At 42.3% G+C, this 19769-nt stretch overlaps 1 protein-coding gene across 1 annotated transcript in view; it reads right to left on the bottom strand.

Moving 5' to 3' along the window:
* Positions 1–19769, bottom strand: part of gan (gigaxonin) — a 130024-nt gene that overhangs the window by 82831 nt on the left and 27424 nt on the right. The window contains exons 3-5 of the mRNA XM_072279850.1: positions 8076–8426; positions 4962–5176; positions 2820–2941 (exon numbers count right to left, since the gene is read on the bottom strand). Of these exons, the coding sequence (XP_072135951.1) occupies positions 2820–2941; positions 4962–5176; positions 8076–8426 (688 nt within the window). The remainder of the gene's footprint in view (positions 1–2819; positions 2942–4961; positions 5177–8075; positions 8427–19769) is intronic.

The raw sequence follows: 19769 nt of genomic DNA, 5'->3' as shown, positions 1-19769 counted from the left end.
TTGTTTAGCAAATATCAATTTTCTTTTGGTTGCTTGTGTAAGTAAAGAGTTTAGTGCACAGCATAGAGCTGAATGATATTCTGTAACTTGGCTGCAGCAGGCTTATTAATATAATCCTGTTCAGCTGCTGCAAGCCTTGCTTCCACTAGGCACTGCTGTTCTGCAGCTTGTCGCTTCTTACTAGCAGAGTAGGAGATAAATTAATCTGCTTGCATAGGCCTTAGCGATTTCCCACAGCATCAATAGACTATTCGCTGATTTGAAATTAATAGATAGGAAAGTTTTGAATTCGAAAGTAGTCTATAAATTTATTACCTTTTAGAATAAAAGGATTCAGCCTCCAATGTCTAGATCGTGCTGAATTATCTTTGGGCTTAATATTTAAATATATTGCTGCATGGTCAGAAATAGTGATATTTCTAATTGTCCAGGATACAACTAAATCTAGGAGCATTTTGGGGGTTAGAAAAAAGTCTGTTCTGGTATAACACCTGTGTGGATTAGAAAAAAATGTGAAGTCTTTGTCTGAGGGATGTAACAACCTCCAGACATCCATAAGTCCCAATTCTCCACATAAGGCCATGATTTGCTTGGACTGTGAGGAGAGCAATGGGGGACCACTAGGCACTCTGTCCATCCATGGGTCCATGAAACAATTAAAATCCCCACCTACAATAATGTTTTGTATTGAAAAGCTTGCAAGATTGGAAAAAGTATCTGTTAGGAATTTGAGAGGATGAGCTGGAGGGCAGTAAACATTGAGAATACCATATATTGAAGCCTTAACAATCACAAATCTCTCATACTTGTCCTTAATGCAGTCTAATAACTTAAAAGGTAAGTTTTTTCTAATTAAAATGGCCACCCCCCCACTCCTGGTATTAAAAGATGAAAAACAGACTTGATCAAATCCACTCTGTCGCAGTTTTAGATGTTCTTTATCATCTACATGTGTCTCCTGCAATAAGGCTATATCCACCCTTTCCTTTTTCAGGTTTAGTAGGATTTGCTTTCTCTTGATTGGTGAATGACTCCCTTTAATGTTCCAAGTGCACAACTTTAATATACTACTGGTCATAACCCTTTATAACAATCATGTGACTCCAGAGGAGAAGAAATGCAACTTAATATCAGCTGAGCAGCAATAAGTAAATTAAAAAAAACCCACAAAAAAACAAAGCCCCAACAGCGCTGAACAAGAGGACTTACCCCACACTTAAAGAGGATATCTGAACTTTCTAGCACCCCATATTCTGCCCCACTGCCAGTATGGCATTTAACACATTAAAAAATAAAAACAGGGCATAATTTATCAATCCACCAATTTGTTACCGTCATATTTAAACTCCTTCAGGCTGGAGCAGCACCGCTAATTTAAACAAATAATGAAACTATATCAATCAAAACAAACACGTTACCCATCCTATAAGATAACTTGCCGTTGAGTAATGAAAAGGTAAAATAAAACAGACATCGAGCATGTTATTGTCCATAACCAGGGCTACACAATATACTGTATACTTTCTTTAACCCAACGTGTCCACAAAAGTTTAGCTTTGCCAGGAAAATCAGATATCTTGGTGGTCCCATTGTAGGTGATTTTCAGCGCCGCTGGGTATAGCATAAAGTATTGGATTCCGGATTCTCTCTGCCGCTTCTTTACCTGGTCGAATTCCTTGCGCTTCCAAATAATGGCTGCTGAAAAGTCTTGTAAAAACATAAGCCTGGATTCCTCATATATTAAAGCCTGGGCGTCAGTCCCGTGACGTCTCGAAGCTTCCATCACTCTTTGTTTATCACCGAAATTATGGAACTGCACGAGGATGGGTCGAGGGCGTTGGCCTGGGGCCGGTTTTGGCGCCAGCGTACGATGAGCTCTTTCCACTTTAATGCGTCCAGCCTTGGTTTCCAAATCAAGGAAATTAGGCGGCTGGCCCTCAAAAGAACTTTGCCAGTTGACTTCCTTCTGTACCTTCAGGTAGACCAATGATACTGTATATTCTTTCTCCTACCTCTGTTCTCAAGATCATCGATATAGTCAGACTGGCTTTGAACTTGCTTTTCTAGCACCTAAATGCGGCTTTGGGCTTGATCAGTTACAGTTTCTACCGCAGAGACTCGGCCCTCGGCCTCGTTCGTTCTTGTATCAATATTTTTAAGCTCCAATGTGTAGTTTTGGAGTGTTTGAGACAGTGGAGCCAGCTTCTCATCCATCATTTTGGACATGTTCTCTGTAACTTCCTGAATTCCTTGACGAAAAGCAGGATCCAACGTATTAGCATAGCTAGCAGTAGCTAGCTTCTCAGCCCCGGGGAAGCACTCTGTGCAGCCCATCCTGGCCACCTTTTTAGTACCTTTCGATGGAATGGTGTTGAAAAAAAAATACTCATCAATGTTCATGTCATTAAATCTGACACTTGAGCATTTAAAAAAAAGTTGAAATGGATAGGTTTATACGCGAAATTATCAGTGTTGCGGTGCTGAGCTCAGCAAAGCAGACTTCTCCGTGCGCCGCCATCTTGGAACTCTACTGAACTATTCTAATGAATCAAGTCCCCCACATTCAACACCAAAGTCGGTCCATCAGCAGCACCAAATTTCACAATGCTTAGTTGTATGTTTACTTAATTCACTTTAGCTTTAATCCAGAACAAAATTCAAGAAACTCCAGAGAATTTAAGCATTTACTTCATCTCGAAAGAAACTGCCAGGTGGTATACAGAAAAATAATAAAGAGAGAGACAGAATTAACATGCAGAGGAATTGCATGGTGTTATACTGGACTACTTCTGACAGTAAGCTCAAATATACAATCTCACCTGCTGACAAAACTCCATGGTTAATGCGTGCAACACTCATTGGGGCCAATTCTATCCAAAGTTGTCTGTTACGATCATATAAGGGGCACATGCATCGCATTACAGCTGTAGGCTTCCGTGTACTGAAAGATCATAAAATACAGATCAGTTTACACAATGTTTATGATCAGGAATATGCTTTGCACTCTACATTATAAAGAAGTTGTCAGGACACCTAAAAGAAGCAGTGGTTGAAGCAGAATGCGTTATAATGTTAAAAAAGGAATTGGATACATCTAGAAAGAAAATGTAGAAAACTACAAAGTAAGCACAATAGGAATAACATAAAACTCAAAAAGAGCATCTATAGTATCCACTCAAAAAGGTCTCATACGTTTATAAATCCTTTCATTCTCTGTTACACAGTACAATGGATTCCAGTCAATTAGTCCATCGATTAATGAGGGCAACCGCTGATTTGGGACAACTCTTAAAGAACGAAAACGAACTGAGAAAATGGCCAGGAATCCCTTTGTTTACTTGGGATACTATGCTATGTAACTGAGACAGAAGACTATTGCTGCAGTTTCTAATGAGCATCAGTCATGCAAACCTTTGTGGCCATTAGACACTACACCATGCTTAGCGTGAATAGCTGCATGTGTTTGTCTTCAAAAAGCTGTGACTTTTATCACTGATAGTTGGCAAGGAACAAGCAGTAAGACATTTTACAATTGCTTTGCTCATTGTGGTTTCAAGCACTGAGGAATAAACAACTTTACTACTTCAACAAATTAGGAACTACAAAGAATTTAAAGATATCAACAATCATCTTGATTGTTACAACAAAAATGATGACTTGGAAGATGCAAGACTTGGAGTTGAAAGCACTGCATGAAGGCAGCGAATTATGTGCATTAGGTGCCTGTGCTAATTCTGTTCATTTATAGTCAATCAAAAGAACACGGCAGTGTGTTGACAGACCACCATATCTGACCATGACAGGAGGGTATTTAAAGTAGAAGTGCCGTTGCACTGGGACTGTTCCACTCTCTCGACCTCAGAGGACTGGGCCCAGTGGTACGAGTAGTCATCACAAACTGGGATCTTCCTCGGTTGTAATGGATAACCATAACTTCTTCTGTGTATTATCATGCATTTTGATCTCCATGAAGCATTGCAGAACAGCCTTCTTGTTGACCTCATCCACCCAGTCTGCTGGAGGTAACTTCACAAGCTAGGACACGCATGTCCCTATTTCACCAGGGTATGAGGCTTGCTGACCACTCTCACCTGGTTTAGCCTGTTTGTAGAAGAAATATACTGGGATGTGGTCGCTGTCACATGCAAACAACTACTTGGAGCCACTGATGAGAGTTCAGTGTCTGGTGGGAACTAAAGATGAGTGAGCTGCCCCAGAATGGACATGACAAGCCCTTCACCAGAGATGCTACCCTTCTCTGACACCCCATACATTGAATGAATTCCTGTTAATAACTATTAGGAACAAATGCACAGTTTTATAGTACTATAGAGCATTGGTAGTGTTCTAATTTGTTCTGCATTTTGATTAAATACTTAATTTGTTACTCAGTTAAATGATAGTTTGCCTTCTTTTTTATACAGCACCTTTTTAACTATTTCCATGAAACTTTGCCTAATAAGGCAGTTGCTTAATTGGGTCAAAATGTACTCGTTCCAATTTGTCCCAATTAATCAGAATCCACTGTACTTTCCTTTGTTGAACATTTAAAACATTCTCTCAATTTTTAAGTAATTGATTAAAAATATTTTTGCTTTTTTTTTAATCCCCAATTTTTCTCCTGATTTTACTCCACAACTGATTTACTGAAGGCAACATAGTTTGTGTTGAGTTAATTTTCTCCATCAATGCTGGATACTGGACATCCTGTACACTGATCCAATGATACTTTGTAGTTACCTTACCTCATGCACTCCACTTTAAGACTTCATGCCACTCATACTCAAGTCATCAGAATTTAGGAAATTTATAACAATTGCATTAAAACAAATACAATTCTTTGCCAATGACATAAACTAGACAAAGTGAGTCCTTGTTGGTAAAACAGACTTTATAATTGCTGGAATAAAAAGTTTACTTTTACCATAAAAGGAAACTTAAGCCCAATTGTCAGGACTCACCTCCTTTCCTCTCCACCCACTGTTACTATGCATTCTGAATACCCTCGAGGTTTGAAGGTAGCCAGCTGGGCCTCTCCTTCTCTCTGACTGAGAGGAATGTTCGTACACTCTTTGACAATTTCTCGTACCACAGGTTCATTCAGCATTTGTTCCCTCAGATAAACAGGATCCAGGCCATTTACCCACACGACAGACATCACATCTTTCATGTGAACCTAAAATTTTAATGATGTAAATATATTTTCTAAGTTTCCATAGTTTTCTAATTTCTGATAATACAATGCCCAATCCTCCCAAATTCCAACAAAAACATTTATTCAGTAAATTGAAAGGTTGTAATATAGCCTTAAACCCTGTAACGAGCAGCTGAAGCCAACATAGTAAATCCCTCTGGCCAGCAGTTGCAGAAGCATTCAACCATTCCAATGGAAGTTCCAGGCGCACATAGACCAGCTGTAATTCAGGGATTAAGTGACAGAAGGCATGAAGTCCAGAGGCAAGATCTGTTTTTTCACTGTTCCTGACATTAGACCCATTAATTGCAATAAAGATAGTCAAGTTCTCAAATAAGAGGCATAAAGACAAGCCACTTGTCAACATTCTTTAGCTTTATTTCTCTTTTTAATTGTTTTAAGATTTTTACATTGCTAACTAGCTCTTACTTTTTCAATTCTTACTTAAATCACAGACATTTAAAAATTATCATTTGGCAAGCTCCACTTTGGAGTTGTCTCCTCTCAAAGCCTGTCAGAAAACGGGCTTTGTAGTAAAGCAGAATTACCACTGAGACCTCGCAGCCTAATTCCTGGATGAAGATTGACCCTCGGCCTAAACAAAGATATAGACCAGGTACAGGAAGCAGCCTCAAAACATTTTCAACCACTCTACAAGAGACAGAGCATTTCAAAAAAGCCTGGAAAACAGAAAGAGCTCAGGGGCAGGGTTTGAAACATATAACATCTTAAACGTAACGCATCTTCAGTTCAATTTATTACTGGAATCTATACCCACTGCAAGATTTCTGTGAGACCAAATTCAGTACATACTTTTCTGGGTCCATAAAGTTTATGTGCAGATTGACAGATAAATATTTTAGGAATCTGGCCACGATATTAGTTTGCAAACTTATCTGGAATTCAGACGATTAAGACCGAGTATCAAAGAAACAGATTTCAGGTTCCATCTGTTCAGAACTAGACACTTATTGATTTTAAATCATTTTAGTCATTTAAATTTTGATCATTATGAATTCTATTTGTGGCATTAGAACCTTACTCGTATAAATAGAGTTTCCAGTGGCTTCCAATAGATTTAGTTATCAATGAAAATAAAGCTACTAATTCTTCAGCAGCCTCCTGAGATCACAAATGAGTTATGTTCTCTCCAGTTTTATGGGTGATGAAGCCAATGTGAGAAACAGTATCTGCCACAGTTGGCAGAGGTTGTTGACAAGCAGGTAGGTAGTTTGTGAAGTAATGCACTTCCTCAGTTCTTGCTCTCTTGATACGTGAATTACTGTTTCTCCATTCTACCTCTAAAGGCCCTTCTCCATTTTGAGCAAATTGGGATACAGCTCAGACTTTCATATCCACATACTTTGCTTCATTATGGAAGCGAAATTCCCCATGATTTTTTTTAAAGTGTTTATCATTAACTATGATCCTACAGCCCTACACTTTCCTGACGAAGTATATAAATGAAGCATTCTCAGCTTAAAATTAAAATGAAATAAATGAACTGAATTTAAAGGGTTACATGTGATCATGGGGTTTTTTTTTGAGGGGATTAAACTGAGGTATGACTCTCTTGATGAACTTAAATGAGCATTGTCTTTCCCTATTAAAATTACTGCGACAGAATCATATCCAGATCTGTAATTCCAACTCCACATTTGTCTATATTATTTTCTAAATTTTGTTGAGCATCATAAAAAAAAAATGGCAACTTAAACTGAATTCCCTTTATACAAGGACAGTGCAATATGTTCAATCAGTACTCTAACTGGTTGCATCACAGCCTGGTATGGAGCCTCCAATGCACAGGATGGCAAGAGGCTACAAAGAGTTATAGACAGCCAGTTCTATCAGAGGCACAACCATCCCCAAGGGCATCTTCAGAAGTGGCAGTGCCTCAAGGCAGCGGCAACCACCATTAAGGATGCTCAGCATCTGGGACATTCCCTCTTCTCGTTATGACCATTACCACATGAGATTCTACCGATGCTGAAAACCTTCAGCAACATAGTGCTGAATGAACTCAACAAGTCAGGCAAGATCTATGGAGGGAAATGAATACAATCCGAACAAGACCCTTTATCAGGACTTGAAAAGAGGGGGAAAGGACACAGAATAAGATGGGGTAAGGGGAAGGAATACAGGCTGTCAGGTAAATGCAGGTGAGGGGGAAAGTGTTTGGATGGGGGAGAGTGGAATGAAGTAAGAAGCTGAGATGTGATAGGTGGAAGAGCTGAAGGAGAAGGAATCTGATAGAGGACCATGGAAGAAAGGGAAGGAGGAGGGCCACCAGAGGGAGCTGATGGGCAGGGGAGAAGAGAAGAAGTGAAAGTGGAACCAGAATGTGGAATGGAAGAACAGAAGGGGGAAGAAGAAGAAATTACCAGGTTAGAGATATCAATATTCATGCCATCAAATTGGAGGCTATCCTGGTGGAATAGGTGCTGCTCCTCCAACCTGAAAGTGACCTCATTATGGTAGAGGAGGCCATGGAGAAACATGTCGGAACAACAGGAAATTGAACTGAAATGGGTGGACACCGGGAAGTCCTGTCCTTTGTGGTGGACAGAGTGAAAGTTTGTGTAATTACCATTAGGAATGAAGTACAGGAGCCTGACGACCCATACTAAAAGATTTAGGAACAATTTCTTTCTAATTTCCTCCATCAGATTTCTGAATGGTCTATGAACACTACTTCATTATTTGCATTTTTTTTTGTTATTTATAGGTTTTTATGTCTTTGCTCTGTACTGCTACCTCAAAACAAATTTCATGTCATATGTCAGTGCTAATAAATTTGATTCTGAAATAGGATAATAAAATCATTTGAATAAACAGGCGGTGCACTCAGCAATAGAAAGCAAAAATGTTTTTTCTATACCTTTCGAACAACAGGATCTTGGCAAATCCATTTCACCACTGCATCAAAGATGTACCTTTCATTTCCCACATTCAACTTTTCCAAAGAGATTACTTCCTTCAGTTTTTCATGGCCAAGTTCCAGGAACTCCTCAGTGTGGGCTACATCACGGAAATGTGTTTCCAGGTACTCTGTCGCTATGTAGTATACATGTTGTAAAGAATAGTGCAAGGCAAAGTCACGTATGCCAATACAGTTCTCATGAGCAATACAGCCTTCCAAAAATTCACAACACAGTGCTTTTAAATCAGTAAGGAGGAGGAGGTCAGCAGCCTGCACTATATCCTGAATTGTGTCTTCACTCAGCTTAATCTGAAACAAAAATTGACAATATTTCAGCAAGGACACACATCAAAAAAGTTGTTTAACATTTAAGTTTACTTCCATAGCATGATTCCTGGAAATTATGGTTTGTTGATTCATTCTCAACAGGCTCCAACATTACTCAAGATTTCACCGCTCCCCCTACGGGTAGTTCTGTTATAACACATTTCCATGACACAATAGGATATAATGGGATCAATGGACTAGACAGCATGCTCTATACGATGCAGGCCAGATGGGTTATAGCACTATTTTGATTATGAACTAGAGAATCACTTGTGTGGCTTTGGAAAATGGCAAGCAGAAAAAAAGTAAGTTGTCTTGGAAAGAAAAGCTCTTCAGGGAGATACTTATTACATGTAACCTCACTGCAGTAATTAGATGCCATTGTCTTGTAAGAACAAAGGCTGTTCATTTGACCAAGTGAGAGCAATAGATATTGACAAGCAATTGATTTGTTTGAGACTTGTGTAAATGATTCTCCATTAAGTAATCTAAGATAGTTTTTATTATTTTAAGCTTGAAGGAAGGAAATAAACCTATTGCTTTTAAAAACACCCTTATTTCTGAAAATCCTATGAGGAAAATAATTTAATGCAAGTCTAAAACTCTCTCGCCCCAATATCCGTTTTCCCCCCATTGACACAACAGATATTAGTTACCTGACTTTTCTTTAAGGAGTTATGTTCCCAAGAAACCAATCATATTATAGCAGAACTACTTGTATTTAAGGTTGAAACTAAAAAAAACTTGCATTTATATAGGTCTTCAGAAGCGTCCTTGCACAAAAGTGCATTAAGTTAAACTCTGACACCAACTCACAAGAGATTACTGGACGGGTAACTGAATCCTTAGTTAGGAAGTAGATTTTAATGAATTTCTTACAGCATGAAAGACAGTGAAGATTGGTGAGAATTATGGTAGAACACAGGAGCTTAGCACTACTGGAAGAGCACACACTGATAGTAGAAGAGTTAAATATGGGGGTGTACAAATACGTGCTTAAGGTTAAAAAAAACCCTTAGGGGCAAGTGATCATATATAATAATAAAATTTACCCTGGAATTTGAGAAGGAGAAGTAAAAGGAATTAGAGGCATGAAAGAGGAACTAGCCAAAATTGATCAGAAAAGAACACTAGCAGGGATGACGGAGAGCAGCAATGGCCGGAATTTCTGGAAGCAATTCAGAAGGCACAGGATATATACATGACAAAGAGGAAGAAGAATTCTAAAGGCAAGATGACATAACCATGGCTAACAAAAGAAGTCAAAGGCAATGTCAAAGCCAAAGTGAGGGCATGTAATAGAGTTAAAATTCGTGGGAAGCTGGAAGATTGGGAAGCTTTTAAAAGCCAACAGTAGACACCAAAAATGTCATTAAGAAGGAAATGATGGAATATCAAAGTAAGTTTGCCAATTCTATTAAAGAGGATACTAAAAGTTTCCTCAGAAAAATAACATGTAAAAGAGAGGCAAGAGTGGATATTAGACCTCTGAAAAACGATGCTGGAGAGGTAGTAATTGGGGACAAGGAAATGGCGGACAAACTGAATAAGTTTTTTGCATCGATCTTCACTGTGGAAGACGTAAACTGGAAGTTCAAGAGTGTCAGGGATCAGAAGCGTGTGAAGTTGGCATTACTAGAGAGAAGGTTTTCGGGAAACTGAAAGGTTTGAAGTTAGATGGTGTACACCCCAGGGTTCTGAAAGAGATGGATGAAGAGATTGTGGAGGCATTAGTAATGATCTTTTATGAATTACGGATTTTGGAATGGTTCTGGAAGACTGGAAAATTGCAAATGTCGCTTTACTCTTCAAGAAGAGAGAGAGAGGCAAAAGAAAGGAAATTATACACCAGTTAGTCTGACCTCAGCGGTTGGGAAGATGCTGGAATCGATTGTTAAAGATGTGGTTTCAGGGAACTTGGAGGCAGATGATGAAATAGGGTGTAGTCAGCATGGTTTCCTCAAGGGAAAATCTTGCCTGACAAATTTGTTGGAACTCTTTGAGGAAATAACAAGTAGGATAGACAAAGGAGAACCAGTGGATGTTCTATCAACATAGAAACATAGAAAACCTACAGCACAATACAGGCCCTTCAGCCCACAAAGTTGTGCCGAACATGTCCCTACCTTAGAAATTACTATGGCCCTCTATTTTTCTAAGCTCCATGTACCTATCCAAAAGTCTCTTAAAAGACCCTATCATATCCACCTCCACCACCGCTGCCAGCAGCCCATTCCGTGTACTCACTCTCTGTGTAAAAAACTTACCCCGACATCTCCTCTGTACCCAGTCCCCAGCACCTTAAACCTGCGTCCTCTCGTGGCAACTATTTCAGCCCTGGGAAAAAGCCTCTAGCCACATGATCAATGCCTCTCATCATCTTATACACCTTTATCAGGTTTCATCCCCCGTCGCTCCAAGGAGAAAAGGCCGAGTTCACTCAACCTGCTTTCATAAGGCATGCTCCCCAATCCAGGCAACATCCTTGTAAATCTGCTCTGCACCCTTTCTATGGTTTCCAGTTCCTTCCTGTAGTGAGGTGACCAGAACTGAGCACAGTACTCCAAGTGGGGTCTGAGCAGGGTCCTGTATAGCTGCATCATTACCTCTTGGCTCCTAAATTCAATTCCACAATTGATGAAGGCCAATACACTGTATGCCTTCTTAACCACAGAGTCAACCTACGCAGCTGCTTTGAGCATCCTATGGACTTGAACCCCAAGATCCCTCTGATCCTCCATACTGCGAAGAGTCTTACCATTAATACTATATTCTGCCATCATATTTGACCTACCAAAATGAACCACCTCACACTTATCCGGGTTGAACTCCATCTGCCACTTCGCAGCCCAGTTTTGTATCCTATCAATGTCCCGCTGTAACCTCTGACAGCCCTCCACACCATCCGCAACACACCCAACCTTCGTGTCATCAGCAAACTTACTAACCCATCCCTCCACTTCCTCATCCAGGTCATTTATGAAAATCACGAAGAGTAAGGGTCCCAGAACAGATCCCTGAGGCACACCACTGGTCATAGACCTCCATGCAGAATATGACCTGTCCACAACCACTCTTTGCCTTCTGTGGGCAAGCCAGTTCTAGATCCACAAAACAATGTCCCCATGGATCCCATGCCTCCTTACTTTCTCAATAAGCCTTGTATGGGGTACCTTATCAAATGCCTTGCTGAAATCCATATACACTACATCTACTGCTCTTCCTTCATCAATGTGTTTAGCCACATCCTCAAAAAATTCAATCAGGCTCGGAAGGCATGACCTGCCCTTGACAAGGCCATGCTGACTATTCCTAATCATATTATACCTCTCCAAATGTTCACAAATCCTGCCTCTCAGGATCTTCTCCATCAACTTACCAACCACTGAAGTAAGACTCACTGGTCTATAATTTCCTGGGCTATCTCTACTCTCTTTCTTGAATAAAGGAATAACATCTGCAACCCTCCAATCCTCCAGAACCTCTTCCGTCCCCATTGATAATGCAAAGATCATCGCCAGAGGCTCAGCAATCTCCCCATCGCCTCCAGTTCCATACACACTTTCTCACTGTCACACTGGATAGGTCCTATTCTTTCATGTCTTATCCTCTTGCTCTTCACATACTTGTAGAATAGCTTGGGGTTTTTCTTAATCCTTCCTGCCAAGGCCTTCTCATGGCTCCTTCTGGCTCTCCTAATTTCCATCTTAAGCTCCTTTCTGTTAGCCTTATAATCTTCTAGATCTCTAACATTACCTAGCTCTCTGAACCTTTTGTAAGCTTTTCTTTTCTTCTTGACTAGATTTATTAAAGCCTTTGTACACCACAGTTCCGGTACCCTACCATAACTTCCCTGTCTCACTGGAACGTACCTACGCAGAACTCCACACAAATATCCCCTGAACATTTGCCACATTTCTTCCGTACTTTTCCCTGAGAACATCTGTTCCCAATTTAAGCTTCCAATTTCCTGCCTGATAGCCTCATAATTCCCCTTACTCCAATTAAACACTTTTCTAACTTGTCTGTTCCTATCTTTCTCCAATGCTATTGTAAAGGAGATAGAATTATGATCACTACCTCCAAAATGCTCTCCCACTGAGAGACCTGACACCTGACCAGGTTCATTTCCAAATACCAAATCAAGTGCAGCCTCTCCTCTTGTAGGCTTATCTACATATTGTGTCAAGAAACCTTCCTAAACACACTTAACAAACCCCACTCCATGCAAACCCCTTGCTCTAAGGAGATGCCAATCGATATTTGGGAAATTAAAATCTCCCATCACGACAACTCTGTTAACATCTCACCTTTCCAGGATCTGGTTCCCTATCTGCTCCTCGCTATCCCTGTTACTATTGGGCGGCCTATAAAAAACACCCCCCGTAAAGTTATTGACCCCTTGCTGTTCCTAACCTCCACCCAGTGACTCTGTAGACCAGTGGTCTCCAAGCTCCGGGCCGCGAAGAATGCAGTGGTGCAGCGGTAGCCGGAACTCACCCAGCACATCTTTAAGAAAAAAAACGAAATAAACAAGCTAATTGATTAGGTGCCACCCAGCACGTAAACGTCGTCCCAGATAAGAGGCAACGCAATCAGTAAAGTTGTGCTGGGTGCGTTCTGGCTACCGCTGCACCGCTGCATTCTTCGTGGCCCCGTATCGGTCCGTGGCCCAGAGGTTGGGGACCACTGCTGTAGACAATCTCTCCATGACGTCCACCTTTTCTGCAGCCGTGACACTATCTCTGATCAACAGTACCACACCCCCACCTCTTTTGCCTCCTTCTCTGTCCTTTCTGAAACATCTAAAACCCAGCACTTGAAGTAACCATTCCTGTCCCTGAGCCATCCAAGTCTCTGTAATGGCCACGACATCATAGCTCCAAGTACTGATCCATGCAATAAGCTCATCTGCTCTGTTCACAATACTCAGACCATCTCAACCGTCGGTCTGAGCGCGTCCCTTCTCTATTACCTGCCTATCCTCCCTCACACACTGTCTCCAAGCTTTCTCTATTTGTGAGCCAACCACCTCTTCCCCAGTCTCTTCAGTTCAGTTCCCACCCCTCCCCTGCAACAATTCTAGTTTAAGCTCTCCCCAGCAGCCTTAGCAAACCTCCCCACCAAGATATTGGTTCCCCTGGGACTCAAGTGCAACCCGTCCTTTTTGTACAGGTCACACCTGCCCCAAAAGAGGTCCCTATGATCCAGAAATTTGAATCCCTGCCCCCTGCTCCAATCCCTCAGCCACACATTTATCCTCCACCTCATTCTATTCCTATTCTCACTGTCGCGAGATTACTACCTTTGTGGTCCTGCTTCTCAACTTCCTTCCTAACTCCCTATAGTCTGTATTCAGAATCTCTTCCCTTTTCCTACCTATGTCATTGGTACCAATATGTACCACGACCTCTGGTTGTTCTCCCTCCCACTGCAGGATATCGTGCACACGATCTGAAACATCCCGGACCCTGGCACCTGGGAGGCAAACTACCATCTGTGTTTCTTTCCTGCGTCTACAGAATCGCCTGTCTGACACCCTAACTATAGAGTCTGCTATCAATACTACCTTCCTCTTCTTTTCCCTATCCTTCTGAGCCACAGAGCAGGACTTTGTGCCGAAGGCACGGCCACTGTTGCTTCTCCCAGGTAGGCTGTCCACCCCCAACAGTACTCAAACAGGAGTACTTATTGTCAAGTGGTACAGCCACAAGGGGTACCTGACTCTTCCCCTCCCCCCTCCTGACTGTGACCCACTTGTCTGTCTCCCGTGGCTAAGTGTGACCACCTGCCTATAACTCCTTTCTAGCACCTCCTCGCTCTCCCTGACCAGACGAAGGTCATCGAGCTGCAACTCCAGTTCCCTAATGCGGTCCCTTAGGAGCTGAAGCTCGACACACCGGGTGCAGATATGGCCATCCGGGAGGTTGGGAGACTCCAGAACCTCCCACATCTCACACCGAGCACAGAAAACCGGCCTCACACACATTCTTCCTTTCAGCAATTAACACAGGTAAACCCACCTCGCCTCATTACCGCCTAAGCCCGTTCAGCCAAAGCCCTCTCACTCCGCTGCCTGCTCTGAATGCTGTCCGCTGAGTACGGTGGTCTTCTTTTTAAACTTTTTCCACTCTACTGGCTGACGTCATGCACCTGCGCAGTCTTGCCTCTCTTTACTCTGAGTAGTAAAATGCCTTCGCTCCAGAAATCCTTAGCTGTTCCACTCTCAGCCTTCTTGCTCTGAATCTTTTCAGAAGGCCTTTGACAAGGTGCCATACATGAGGCTGCTTAAACTAAGTTAAGAGCCCATGGAATTACAGAAAATATACTCGCATGGATAAAGCAGTGGCTGATTGGTAGGAGACAAAGAGTGGGAATAAAGGGAGCCTTTTCTAGTTGACTGCCAGTGACTATTGGTGTTCCACAGGGTTCTGTGTTGGGACTGGTTTGTTTTACGTTATATGTCAATGACCTGCTGAGTTCCTCCAGCATTTTGTGTGTGTTGATTGGATCATTGAAGAAGTAGTGCTGAGCAAATTTATGGGCTTGAAGATAGATAAGTCCCCTGGCCCCGATGAAATGTATCCCAGGGTACTGAAAAAAATGGCAGAAGTTATAGTAGAGACTTCAGCAATAATTTACCAAAATTCTCTGGACTCTGGGCAGGTCTCAGCAGATTGGAAGACCGTGAGTGTTGCAACCACTGTTCAAAAGAGAATGTAGGGAAATAGCAGGTAACTGTCGGCTAGTTAATTTAACATCTGTAGTCAGAAAAATGCTTGGATCTATCATTAAAGAAAAAATAGCAAGGCATCGAGAAAGAAATAGATCTCTCTGGCAGACGCAGCATGGATTCAGCAAAAGCTGATAAACTTACTGGAGTTTTTTGAGGATATAACGAGCGCAGTGGATAGAGGGGAACAGATAGACATTATTTACTTGGATTTCCAGAAGGTGTTTGATAAGGTGACACATAAAAGACATAACCATAGGATAAGGATGCATAGAGTTGGGGGTGATATATTAGCATGGATAGAGATTTGGTTAACTGATAGAAAGCAGAGAGTTGGGATACATGGGTGTTACTCTGGTTGGCAATCAGTGGTGAGCGGCATGCCGCAGGGATTAATGCTGGGCTCGCAACTGTTCACGATATACATTAAAGATCTGGAATCATGGACCAAGTGAAGTTCATCTAAGTTTGCTGTTGATACTAAATTGAGTAGAAAAGCAAATTGTGCAGAAGATACGGAGAATCTGCAGAGAGACACAGACAGGTTAAGTGAGTAGGCAAGGGTCTGGCAGATGGAGTACAATATTGGTAAATGTGAGGTCATCCACTTTGGAAGGAAAAATGAAAGAGCAGATTGTTATTTAAATGGTAAAATATTGCAGCATGCTTCTGTGCAGAGGTGATAAAGTTTAAGGGAAAGGGAGATTCTCAAGATTCCTGTACTGACTATGGATTCAGTACTGACTATGTCTGTGACTGCAGTGTGTTTGAGTGATGTCTCACAGCTGCCTTCTTTGCAGCAAGATAATTAGGGTTTGCCCAGATCCACATCAGATGTCTCTGGGCTTTTCACACCTTTTGATTTTGACAAAAGGAAGTGCCTGATGGAAATTGGACAGAACATTCCTTTCTTAATTAAAGCATAAATTTGACGGATGTTCTTATCTTTGTAATTAAGTTGTGGCTCCAGCAAACCAGGTAGGACATTCTTTTCTTTAATTAAGGTGGCTGGAGTGTCTAACAAATTGATTGTACTTTTGTATCAATAGTCCATTGACTTGGCCGGAATAGTTATCAAACTGATTGTTCTCTGTATCAATAGTCCATTGACTTGACTGGAATAGTTATCAAACTGATTGTTCTTTTGTATCGGTGGCCTTATAACTTCTGACAATTCTGACATATCAGGCAGTGAATTTATAGAACCGCCGGGGAGATGAGAAAGGTTCTTTCCCTAAGCTCGAAGAAATAAATGGGTAGAAAGATCAGTAACAATCTTTTTGTGCTGTAGTTATTTGATCTAGCAAAGTTACGTTTACATTTGGTGCCGTGACTCGGATCCCAACATAGGGAATGTCTCTCTGGGCTGAGTAAGTGACAAGGAACTTGGATCGAACACAATTGAGTGGCAGGCGCCCCGAGGTAATTTACCTCTGGCTACTCCTCGTGTATGACCGAGCATTTTTGCCCGTCGCCCATTGGGACTGGTACCTTGACGGGATCGGACAACCCGTTTGGATACAGAATTTAAGATTAACAGTTGTCTCTTTTACATTGCTGCTGGTGACAGGATATGGCCGGTTGAAATTTAATGAGGCAAGTTCAGGGTAAAGGAGGAAGGCCTCCAGAAGTACGTGAGTTGGGTTTTTTTGTATTAACGAAAAATAGGCTACCAGTTTTTGCGAGAATTACAGGCTGCGGGTGACATTGGGTATTCTGTATTTTATTATTATTATTATATTATTTCTAAGGAAAGAATCGGGACTGCAGACCCCGGTCAGGAGAGGTGGACACCGCTACCTGACGGATTTGACCTTATCAGCTGCTTCCTGATAATATGGCCGGTTGAAATTGATTAAGGGGGAGGCAGGCTGGCTAAATTTCTCAGCCAGTGGCTTGTGCCTGGGCCCTTGTGTTGTATATTTTGCATCTATAAGCTGTTTGTCTCATTGGCTTGTCTGTGTTTCGTGTATTTGTGATTTTGGCTACTTGCTTTACTTTGTACAACGTGGTTGTTTTTAAATGTGCTATATACTTGACTTGACTTTATAATTAAGAACTGATAAGGGCAATAATGGGTCAGGCCCTTGATACAGCTATGTGTGAACAAATACCAGATAAGAAAAGCACCTCCGGATGTTAAGTGCAGCGCTAACAAAGAAACTAGGGAAACAGTGTGGCCACCAGGGGAAACAAGCAGTAAATTTAATTTGGGAAAAGAATTGCGGTAAAAAGTGGAAATTATTGATTAAAGAATGGAAAGGTAGAGCCTATACTAAATGAAATGGTACCTTACTAGCCAGCTGGAGGAATAATGCATGTGATAAAGGTATAGAGGTCTGTACGGCAGAAGGGACTCCCAAGAGTTGGGAGACACTGCAGGCGGAGTGGAATGCTAATGGGCAGAAGAGAGAAAAACGAGAGAACGAGAAACAAAGAAACCAGGCAAAAGCAGATATGGACAGACAGGAAGGTTTAAAATCAGCAGTGCCGCGCGCAAAGATCTAAGGCCAATACGGGATCCCGAACCCATATCTGGCATACCCGACCCTGTTTAATGACAGTGACCGCGATGAGGATTGGGCATCCACCTTATCAGAGGCCGAGTGCACCCAGTGCTTCCGAAACCCAATCCTCCCAGTATTCAGATACAGAGGCTGCTCGGGTAAAACAGTGGCCGGGAAGGGAAGGCTCCCTATACCCTGAGATCCAGAAAGGTAAAGGGATTATTCCCAGACAGGGAGGGAAGAATCCAATAAAACCCCAGAGTTAAGGGCTCCACAGAGACAATTGCCTACCCAAATGCTGCCCAGTCCACGAGCCCCTGAGGAGGGACAGCCTTCTTGTATGCACACTGGAAGCCTCAAGAGAAGGTAACGATCAAGAATCAGGCCCCCAAAAGAAAAGAAAAAACAGCATAGTTTGCTTGGTATGTCTGCAGTACTATACAAATGTATAATGCGACCCCGCAAGATTTATTTGGTCTTTGCTGCATGATTCTCTCATCTGATGAGGGGTGAAAATGGAAGGCAGAATTAAGATACCAAACCTATCAGGAGTTACAGTCGGGAATCCATAATGAGAACGAACAGACAGACGGATTATTCAAGCCTTGGAGAAAGCTCTCCAACAACCTGTAAATATCACTAAAGTACTTGAATGCAAACCTAAGCCTGGGAAATTGGGACCAGACTATTGGGAGCGATTTATGGCCTGCTACGGCACTTTCGCAGGAGACCAAGCCTTTAATAATGGGAATCCATTCCCCCCAGTTTAATGCCCTACTGCTCAAATGTTTATCAACTAAATTAGCCAGCAGGATTAAAACCAATAATATGTTTTGGCCTGACAATGACCGAAATCGAATGCGACGAGCTTTGACATATTACTGGGACCCAGCTTTCGAATCCCGATCAACCCCGAAGGGAACTAACATTAAAGGTGAATATGTTCAGCAGGAAGAAGGATGCTTCCTACCGTGAGTACCACCCCTCAGGAAGAGCCCAATATAATATTGCAAGATGCTGCAATTCTAATTCCATTTATGATGGTATATGAAAAGGGATACCGGCTATCAGACGCTACAATCACTCTGGGTTCGAAGGCACGGAACGTACATCTTCACGTACCCAGCCACTGCAGGTGAAATTCTAAGGGGACCCAGTGTGAGGTTTAATTTACAGTCACCACCAGTCTGAGGTGTGATCTAGCAGAATGGGACCTGCTCTGTCCGTTGGAAGTCGAGATTCTATGCACGGACAAGGGTATCACCCTGGGACTAGCGAACAACCGACCGCCCAGTGGTGGGCACTTAATTTGGACTCCGCTACATTTGAACCCCCTCTACCAGAGGCAGACCCTCATGTGACTCCGTGCTACGATCCTACAGGGTGCTCCACTGAGGAAAACCAGTATTATGCACCCCTCGAGGGACAGAAGTTCCCAGTCACGGTGATTGAAGAGGTTAAAGGAAGTGGGGGCAGTGCATTACTGCCTGAAGTTGCTGATTTCCTTTGGCGACAGACAGGACTGGTGGTTCCCCATACCACCGTTAGGCTTTGCCCTGGGTTCAAGCCAAACAGCCTGGGTTCCTTGCTTACACCCTGACGAAACAAACCTCCAGCACCGAGGGAGACTGGCGGAACTTGGCCGCGGGCCAACTCCGATACCGGAACGAGTCAAAGGTGAAGACGGGACATCTGGTAAGACACTCTTTTAATACTGACCAAACCCAAGACGTTGTACCCCGTCTCTGGGTAATTTCAGGCCATGAAGTCAGTCACACCAACTGCACCCTCACCCCCCCACCGTGAAGAAGGACTGACTCTCCCACCCATTCTGCAATACTCTCTCAAACCCGAAGCAACGTTTTAATGAGGATGGAAGCTCTTTTGTGGATCCAGCAGGAAAACGCTGTTCTGGCTATGCAATAATAAGTGACAACAATGAAGTAATTGAGCAAATCTCCTTTGCAGCAGCTGTCTCCACCAGAAAGCTGCGCTACTTGCTCGGACTCATGCCTGAATCTCAACAACAGAAGAGTCTAACAGCGTACTCAGTTCTGATTTTGAAGAATCCACTACAGAACCAAT

This window comes from Mobula birostris, chromosome 15, assembly GCF_030028105.1.
Source record: "Mobula birostris isolate sMobBir1 chromosome 15, sMobBir1.hap1, whole genome shotgun sequence".
NCBI classification, from domain to species: Eukaryota; Metazoa; Chordata; class Chondrichthyes; order Myliobatiformes; family Myliobatidae; genus Mobula; species Mobula birostris.
This window is presented reverse-complemented; position numbering and strand designations above follow the sequence as displayed.